Raw genomic sequence first — 10,000 nt, 5'->3', positions numbered from 1 at the left:
GCGTCAGGTTACTTCACCATGGCTGTCTGTGTGTAACATCCCTGTAGGCAGCGTCAGGCTTCACCATGGCTGTCTGTGTGTAACATCCCTGTAGGCAGCGTCAGGCCGCCTGGGCGTTCTACACCTGGTGGGGGCGGGCAGAGGAGAGGAGGGAGCAGAGGATGGCTGAGAGGATGGTAATACACACACACTCACTCATTCCTATGCAACACACTCTGTGGTACAGGTAGAGATACAGGTAGAGATACAGGTACAGGTAGAGATACAGATACAGATACAGATACAGGTAGAGATACAGATACAGATAGAGGTACAGATACAGATACAGATACAGATAGAGATAGAGGTAGAGGTACAGATACAGATACAGATACAGATACAGATACAGATAGAGATACAGGTAGAGATACAGATACAGATACAGACAGAGATACAGGTAGAGATACAGATACAGATACAGATACAGATACAGATAGAGATAGAGGTAGAGGTACAGATACAGATACAGATACAGGTACAGATACAGATACAGATACAGATACAGACAGAGATACAGGTAGAGGTACAGATACAGATACAGATACAGGTAGAGATAGAGGTAGAGGTACAGATACAGATACAGGTACAGGTAGAGGTACAGGTAGAGATACAGGTACAGATACAGATACAGATACAGATACAGGTACAGATACAGATACAGGTAGAGATACAGGTAGAGATACAGATAGAGATACAGATACAGACAGAGATACAGATACAGATACAGGTAGAGATACAGGTAGAGATACAGATACAGATACAGATACAGGTAGAGATACAGATACAGATAGAGGTACAGATACAGATACAGGTAGAGATACAGATACAGATAGAGATACAGGTACAGAGATACAGATACAGATACAGATAGAGATAGAGGTAGAGGTACAGATACAGATACAGGTAGAGATACAGATACAGACAGAGATACAGATACAGGTAGAGATACAGATACAGATACAGATACAGATACAGATAGAGATAGAGGTAGAGGTACAGATACAGATACAGATACAGGTACAGGTACAGATACAGGTAGAGATACAGGTACAGATACAGATACAGACAGAGATACAGGTAGAGATACAGACAGAGATACAGGCTCTGCTCTTAGGCCCTCCTGCATGAGGAGCAGTGGTGTGTGAGGAGGGCCTGGGCTCTCTGGAGGCGGCGGGCGGAGCAGGAAGGAGAGGAGAGGAGGAAACAGAAGACCTCTGACGCCTGCTACAGGACCACTGTCCTCCACAAGACCCTGGGCCAGTGGAAGGACAACACCGCTGAGCTGCGCGGCCGGTATGTGAGCGCTCCCGACCACGCTAAAGAGGCTGATAGAACATTATTGTATTTGTTTGATGGCATGCTGCTGAAACTGAGGAAGGCAAGATGTTACGGTAATCTGTAACACGTTTTGACCACGAGAGAATTGAGCTTCATTCTGTGTGTTTGTGTTTTCTTTGTCTGTTTGATGTACTTGTTGTGTGTATCTATGTGTGTCTGTGTATCTATGTGTGTCTGTGTATCTATGTGTCTGTGTGTCTGTGTGTCTATGTGTGTCTGTGTATCTATGTGTGTCTGTGTATCTATGTGTCTGTGTGTCTGTGTGTCTATGTGTGTCTGTGTATCTATGTGTGTCTGTGTATCTGTGTGTGTGTGTTCACATGCCAGGCGAAGCAGAGAGGAGCAGGCAGGACAGCATGGGGATGTGCGGTGTGTGAGACGCGCCCTGACCGGCTGGAAGGAGGTAGAGATGGTTCTGTCATGGCCTTTGTAACCAGGAAATCTGGTTCTGATGCTGAATTTCCCCACATGTTGAATCCCTTATTCTGTGTGTCTGTGTGGTTGTTCAGTATGTCCAGTACAAGAGAGAGAAGGCCAGCAGACTGGAGCAGACGGACTCGTACCACCACAGCAAACTCCTCAAACGCACCCTGCATGCCTGGAAGGTAGAGCAGCTCTCACAGAACAGAAGATATTTTACACATTTACTGTTTCTGAATAATGATCAATTTATACTTCTATAGTTGTGCCTTGAAAAGAAAACAGACAACAACTGGTTGATGATGTCATGTGACCTGCCATGTGCTCCTGCGTGCTTGTTCTTGTTTTGTCCTTTGGGACGTGGTACCATCTCTGTTACCATCTCTGCTACCATCTCTGTTACCATCTCTGTTACCATCTCTGTTACCATCTCTGTTACCATCTCTGTTACCATCTCTGTTACCATCTCTGTTCCCATCTCTGTTCCCATCTCTGTTACCATCTCTGTTACCGTCTCTGTTACCATCTCTGTTACCATCTCTGTTACCATCTCTGTTCCCATCTCTGTTCCCATCTCTGTTCCATCTCTGTTACCATCTCTGCTCCCATCTCTGTTCCCATCTCTGTTACCATCTCTGTTACCATCTCTGTTACCGTCTCTGTTACCATCTCTGTTACATCTCTGTTCCCATCTCTGTTACCATCTCTGTTCCCATCTCTGTTACCATCTCTGTTACCGTCTCTGTTACCATCTCTGTTCCCATCTCTGTTACCATCTCTGTTACCATCTCTGTTACCATCTCTGCTACCATCTCTGTTCCCATCTCTGTTACCGTCTCTGTTACCATCTCTGTTACCATCTCTGTTCCCATCTCTGTTACCATCTCTGTTCCCGTCTCTGTTACCGTCTCTGTTACCGTCTCTGTTACCATCTCTGTTCCCATCTCTGTTCCCATCTCTGTTCCCATCTCTGTTACCATCTCTGTTACCATCTCTGTTACCATCTCTGTTACCATCTCTGTTACCATCTCTGTTACCATCTCTGTTACCATCTCTGTTCCCATCTCTGTTACCATCTCTGTTACCATCTCTGTTCCCATCTCTGTTCCCATCTCTGTTCCCATCTCTGTTACCATCTCTGTTACCATCTCTGTTACCATCTCTGCTACCATCTCTGTTCCCATCTCTGTTACCGTCTCTGTTACCATCTCTGTTACCATCTCTGTTACCATCTCTGTTACCATCTCTGTTACCATCTCTGTTACCATCTCTGTTACCATCTCTGTTACCATCTCTGTTACCATCTCTGTCACCATCTCTGTTACCATCTCGTTACCATCTCTGTTACCATCTCTGTTACCATCTCTGTTACCATCTCTGTTCCCATCTCTGTTCCCATCTCTGTTACCATCTCTGTTACCATCTCTGTTACCATCTCTGTTACCATCTCTGTTACCATCTCTGTTACCATCTCTGTTACCATCTCTGTTCCCATCTCTGTTACCATCTCTGTTACCATCTCTGTTCCCATCTCTGTTACCATCTCTGTTACCATCTCTGTTCCCATCTCTGTTACCGTCTCTGTTACCATCTCTGTTACCATCTCTGTTACCGTCTCTGTTACCATCTCTGTTACCATCTCTGTTACCATCTCTGTTACCATCTCTGTTACCATCTCTGTTACCATCTCTGTTCCCATCTCTGTTACCATCTCTGTTACCATCTCTGTTACCATCTCTGTTCCCATCTCTGTTACCATCTCTGTTACCATCTCTGTTACCATCTCTGTTACCATCTCTGTTCCCATCTCTGTTCCCATCTCTGTTCCCATCTCTGTTACCGTCTCTGTTACCGTCTCTGTTCCCGTCTCTGTTACCGTCTCTGTTACCATCTCTGTTACCATCTCTGTTACCATCTCTGTTACCATCTCTGTCACCATCTCTGTTACCATCTCTGTTACCATCTCTGTTACCATCTCTGTTCCCATCTCTGTTCCCATCTCTGTTACCATCTCTGTTACCATCTCTGTTACCATCTCTGTTACCATCTCTGTTACCATCTCTGTTACCATCTCTGTTCCCGTCTCTGTTACCGTCTCTGTTACCGTCTCTGTTACCATCTCTGTTACCGTCTCTGTTACCATCTCTGTTCCCATCTCTGTTACCATCTCTGTTACCATCTCTGTTACCATCTCTGTTACCGTCTCTGTTACCGTCTCTGTTACCGTCTCTGTTACCGTCTCTGTTACCGTCTCTGTTACCATCTCTGTTACCATCTCTGTTCCCATCTCTGTTCCCATCTCTGTTCCCATCTCTGTTACCATCTCTGTTACCATCTCTGTTACCATCTCTGTTACCATCTCTGTTCCCATCTCTGTTCCCATCTCTGTTACCATCTCTGTTACCATCTCTGTTACCGTCTCTGTTACCATCTCTGTTCCCATCTCTGTTACCATCTCTGTCACCATCTCTGTTACCGTCTCTGTTACCATCTCTGTTCCCATCTCTGTTACCGTCTCTGTTACCGTCTCTGTTCCCATCTCTGTTCCCATCTCTGTTACCATCTCTGTTACCGTCTCTGTTCCCATCTCTGTTCCCATCTCTGTTACCATCTCTGTCACCATCTCTGTTACCATCTCTGTTACCATCTCTGTCACCATCTCTGTTACCATCTCTGTTACCATCTCTGTTCCCATCTCTGTTCCCATCTCTGTTCCCATCTCTGTTACCGTCTCTGTTCCCATCTCTGTCACCATCTCTGTTCCCATCTCTGTTACCATCTCTGTTCCCATCTCTGTCACCATCTCTGTTCCCATCTCTGTTCCCATCTCTGTTCCCATCTCTGTTACCGTCTCTGTTCCCATCTCTGTTCCCATCTCTGTTACCGTCTCTGTTACCGTCTCTGTTACCATCTCTGTTACCATATCTGTTACCGTCTCTGTTACCATCTCTGTTACCATCTCTGTTACCATCTCTGTTACCGTCTCTGTTACCGTCTCTGTTACCGTCTCTGTTACCATCTCTGTTCCCATCTCTGTTCCCATCTCTGTTCCCATCTCTGTTCCCATCTCTGTTACCATCTCTGTTACCATCTCTGTTACCGTCTCTGTTACCGTCTCTGTTACCGTCTCTGTTCCCATCTCTGTTCCCATCTCTGTTACCATCTCTGTTACCATCTCTGTTACCGTCTCTGTTACCGTCTCTGTTACCGTCTCTGTTACCATCTCTGTTACCATCTCTGTTCCCATCTCTGTTACCATCTCTGTTACCATCTCTGTTACCGTCTCTGTTACCATCTCTGTTACCATCTCTGTTACCATCTCTGTTCCCATCTCTGTTACCTTCTCTGTTACCATCTCTGTTCCCATCTCTGTTACCATCTCTGTTACCATCTCTGTTACCATCTCTGTTACCATCTCTGTTACCATCTCTGTTACCATCTCTGTTACCGTCTCTGTTACCGTCTCTGTTACCATCTCTGTTACCTTCTCTGTTACCATCTCTGTTACCATCTCTGTTACCATCTCTGTTACCATCTCTGTTACCATCTCTGTTACCATCTCTGTTACCTTCTCTGTTACCATCTCTGTTACCATCTCTGTTACCATCTCTGTTACCATCTCTGTTACCATCTCTGTTACCATCTCTGTTCCCATCTCTGTTACCATCTCTGTTACCATCTCTGTTACCATCTCTGTTACCATCTCTGTTACCATCTCTGTTACCATCTCTGTTACCATCTCTGTTCCCATCTCTGTTACCATCTCTGTTACCGTCTCTGTTACCATCTCTGTTACCATCTCTGTTACCTTCTCTGTTACCATCTCTGTTACCATCTCTGTTACCATCTCTGTTACCGTCTCTGTTACCATCTCTGTTACCATCTCTGTTACCATCTCTGTTCCCTCCCCTAGGAGCAGCAGCTACACACACAGCAGATCTGTGAGCAGGCAGAGGAGAGGTACAGCCGGCAGCAGCAACACTCTCTCAGGTAACCTCCACATGGGTCCACAGTCCTTACCTGTTATAGAGCTGGAGGCCTGGAGGCCTAACCCTAACCCTAACCCTACTACCTTTTAGTCTCTGACTCAGAAGTTCTGTGATGAGCGGTTTGGAATGTAATCATACATACATACTATCAAACTGTAAACATTCCATAAGCACATTCCACTAATATGATGTCACCAAGACGACAGATCATAGAACATACTTGGTCAGTAACGGGGGGATCTGTCGAGCTGACTGAAGGATCTGATCATCTTCACGTCTCTGCGTGTCTCCAGGAGGGTTGTGTGTGTGTGGAAGGAGAACGCAGCCGTGCTGGCGGAGGCCAGGAGCCACGAGAGGAGGGCAGAGAGGCACTTCCACTACCGGCTTCAGGCTAAGGTATTAGGTACACATCTACCAGTAACACTGTGCGACTGTGTCTGCACAGGGGCCAGTTAGCTACAGTCTCTGCTCAGTCACCCCGAGTTGCTCACCAGGTGCTATGTTTGTTCCTAGGTGCTGTTAGCATGGAGGTGTGCCACATCTGATGCTGTGTCAAAGCACTGCCAGCAGAAGGAGGCGCTGAGAAGGGCTCAGAGTCACCTGGATCAGGGTAAACATGTGTAGTTAATATCTGCCATTTAGCTGAGGCTGTTATCCAAAGTGACTTACACTGCAGTGAGTGCAGATATCTGTTCAGTATATATAGTCATAGCGGGAAACCACCGCACAGACCAATGTGGTCCACAGCGAGCGCCTCCCACTGGTCTGGTAATCCTACTGTCCTCACTCTCATTACCTCTCATGTACAGACCAGATTCTAACCCCACATATTTGTGGGGAACAGGGGATATCAGGGGAACAGGGGATATCAGGGGAACAGGGGATATCAGGGGAACAGGGGATATCAGGGGAACAGGGGATATCAGGGGAACAGGGGATATCAGGGGAACAGGGGATATCAGGGGAACAGGGGATATCAGCGGAACAGGGGATATCAGGGGAACAGGGGATATCAGGGGAACAGGGGATATCAGGGGAACAGGGGATATCAGGGGAACAGGGGATATCAGGGGAACAGGGGATATCAGGGGAACAGGGGATATCAGGGGAACAGGGGATATCAGGGGAACAGGGGATATCAGGGGATATCAGGGGAACGGGGGATATCAGGGGAACAGGGGATATCAGGGGATATCAGGGGAACAGGGGAACAGGGGAACAGGGGATATCAGGGGAACAGGGGATATTCGTTTCTTCGCTGCACTGACACACAGCCAATCTGCAGAAAACCACTGATCATTTCCTGTGAAACAGCCCGTCAAGAAAAAGACTGAAACTGAAACTGAGGCGTTTAGAGGCAGAACGCCTTTAGTTTCAAATCTGAGAGGTATTTTTTGCAAAAAAACAATGTCATATTTTGGGGACCCCAGAGACCTACATTAACCTGTGGAAAAAGAGCATAATAAAGAGCATAATAAAGAGCATAATAAAGAGTAACACATTGTGCCGATAACCTCAAAGAGCCTCACCAGGGGCTTTGAGTCGCTTTAGACAGGCATGTTCTAGCCCCAGTTCATACTGATCAGACAAAGAGAGGTAAAGTGATGAATGGCTAGCCTTGTTTAGCTAGATCCCTCACCTCCACATGGAGTAAAGCTGTGGATCTCTGTGACCAGTGAATCTCTGTGACTAGTGGATCTCTGTGACTAGTGCGTCTGCAGGAGACCTTCAGCAGATGGAGGGAGCGGAGGAGAGAGGTTGTGGAGGAGAGGACGGCCATGGGACACGCCAGGAGGCTCCACTCCTCTACGCTGCTCTGCAAGGCCTTCAGAGGCTGGAGGACGTCCCAGCACCACCGCCAGCGCTCTGAGGTGTTACTGCATTACTGCATTATGACTGTGTTAGTTGAGGTGTTACTGCATTATGACTGCATGTTAGTTGCGATGTGCTATTTGGTCCAATCAAATCCTATATCAGTTATGTTTCTGTGGTCATGCTTTAGGTGATGAAGGAGAGGGGACACTCGCTGCTGAGACAGAGGACATACCTCCACTACTTTCAGTCCTGGAAAATTGCGGTTAGCTTCATCACTTTCTTTTTCTTTTTTAAATACATTTTTTATTTCTATAAATTGAAAGTAATTCTACAACTTCTGTAAACAGAATCTAAACGAGATTCCCTTTGATGTTTCAGTTGAATGATCTTCTAACCCTGCACCTCTCCCCGTGACAGGATGTCATTATAGTAGAACTGGTCTGGTCAGGGTCAGGGTCAGGGTCAGGGTTAGGGTTAGGGTTAGGGTCAGGGTCAGGGTTAGGGTTAGGGTTAGGGTTAGGGTTAGGGTTAGGGTTAGGGTCAGGGTTAGGGTCAGGGTCAGGGTCAGGGTCAGGGTCAGGGTCAGGGTCAGGGTCAGGGTCAGGGTCTGATCTAAACTCCTGGCAGGTTCTGAGTGTTCCTCTCACACACAGCTGCAGCTTAGGAGGCGCGAGGCGGAGCAGACAGAACTAGCCCTCTGGCACTGGGCCCTGAGCCTGCAGGCCAAGGTAACACCTGCACACACACACACACACACACACACACACACACACACACACACACACACACACATACACACACGCACACACACACACACACACACACACACACACACACACACACACACACACACACACACACACACACACATACCTCACTGTCAGCCTGCTGAGATATGGCAGAGTGATGTATGGTGCGCCTCTCTCTGTAGAGGAGGAATCCCCCAGCAGGATTTGCTGTTGTCCGTGTCCATGACGATGGTTTGTGGAAACGTTCCTAGGTGCTGCAGGCCTGGAGGATGTGGATTACAGACCGGCACAGGAAACAGCAACGTCTGGCGGGAGCTGCCCAGTTCTACAGAGACCAGCTGCTGAGGGAGGGGGCGGCACACGTCCTCACACACACCGCTCACATGAGCAGCCTCTGCACCAACATGGCTCTGCACAGTCAGACGCAGGTGTGTGTCAATGTACAGTGTGTGTGTATATATATATACATATATGTGTGTGTGTGTGTGTGTGTGTGTATATATGTGTGTAATGTTTGTTATGTCCTGTAGAGCTCCCAGCGTCTGCAGGTGGTGGTGTTGCGTTGCGCCCTGAGGTGGAAGCAGCGGGCGCTGTGTGGCCCAGACAGGAAGCAGCAAGGTAGAGGACTGCCCCCCAGGAAGAGTGTGACCTTCCGTTTCCCCACACCTGGAACACCTGGCACACCTGGAACACCTGGCACACCTGGCACACCTGGCACACCTGGCACACCTGGCACACCTGGAACACCTGGCACAGCGGGGCAGGGAGCAGGAGACAGTGTCCTCAACCACCTGTGAGTGACACTATTACCCTGTTTACGTTCTAAACCATGTGTGTTCTAAACCATGTGTGTTCTGGTGATACTGGTGACCTTCTACCGCGGCGCAGTGGAGAGCATCCTCACCTACGGCATCTGCAACTGGTTCTCCAGCTGCACAACCGCGGAGAGAAATGCGCTACAGAGAGTCGTGAGAACAGCCCAGAAGATCACCGGCGCCCCCCTCCCCTCTCTGGAAGAGCTGTACAACACACGCTGCCTCAGGAAGGCCTCGAAGATCTCCAGAGACCCAACCCACCCTGGGTACGAACACTTTACCCGGCTGCCCTCGAAAAGGCGGTTCAGGACCATGGCCGCAAGGACAAACAGACTGAAGAACAGCTTCTACCCCAGGGCCGTCCAGGCCCTGAACACAGCAAAGACCTAGGTTCTGGGCCCTGGACAGTCTGGACGGATTGATGGCAGCTGCTGGACTGAAAAAATCAGGTGTAGTGCTGAGGCACAAATATGTACATTTCAAGCCTGCAAACTGCGACACTTTAAATAAATGTGCAATAACACTATGTGCAATATGACAACCCCAGTCGTCTATCTGTACAGTATAGTATAGTGGATAGTGTACATAGCCTTTATTTATGTAAACCAGCTCCTTCCCTTCTTGTGTTTTTTTAAAGTGTTTTTTTAAAGTTTTTTTTTTTCTTTCCTAACACCAGGGGAGCCACCCCTCCTAAATGTCGTTGTTTGGTACCTGTACTATAGCAATGACAATAAAGACCATTCATTCATTCATTCATTCATTCTAAGTCTACAGCGTGTCTTACTGTGTGTCTTACTGTGTGCAGGCTGGCAGCGCGGGCTTCCAGACTTCAACC

General features: G+C 47.7%; 1 protein-coding gene across 1 annotated transcript in view; it reads left to right on the top strand.

The window, feature by feature from the left end:
• sfi1 (SFI1 centrin binding protein) overlaps positions 1-10,000 on the top strand; it is a gene marked incomplete at its 5' end in the record, with an annotated part of 19,389 nt that overhangs the window by 5,830 nt on the left and 3,559 nt on the right. The window contains 13 exons of the mRNA XM_080545741.1: positions 95-176; positions 1,154-1,332; positions 1,705-1,780; positions 1,887-1,982; positions 5,711-5,787; positions 6,080-6,182; positions 6,300-6,396; positions 7,497-7,657; positions 7,789-7,863; positions 8,255-8,329; positions 8,602-8,778; positions 8,881-9,143; positions 9,971-10,000. The exon at positions 9,971-10,000 is cut by the window's right edge and continues 54 nt beyond it. Coding sequence (XP_080401867.1) covers positions 95-176; positions 1,154-1,332; positions 1,705-1,780; positions 1,887-1,982; positions 5,711-5,787; positions 6,080-6,182; positions 6,300-6,396; positions 7,497-7,657; positions 7,789-7,863; positions 8,255-8,329; positions 8,602-8,778; positions 8,881-9,143; positions 9,971-10,000 — 1,491 coding nt within the window. The remainder of the gene's footprint in view (positions 1-94; positions 177-1,153; positions 1,333-1,704; positions 1,781-1,886; positions 1,983-5,710; positions 5,788-6,079; positions 6,183-6,299; positions 6,397-7,496; positions 7,658-7,788; positions 7,864-8,254; positions 8,330-8,601; positions 8,779-8,880; positions 9,144-9,970) is intronic.

This window comes from Nansenia antarctica (assembly GCF_963989245.1).
Source record: "Nansenia antarctica genome assembly, chromosome: 15".
NCBI classification, from domain to species: Eukaryota; Metazoa; Chordata; class Actinopteri; order Argentiniformes; family Microstomatidae; genus Nansenia; species Nansenia antarctica.
This window is presented reverse-complemented; position numbering and strand designations above follow the sequence as displayed.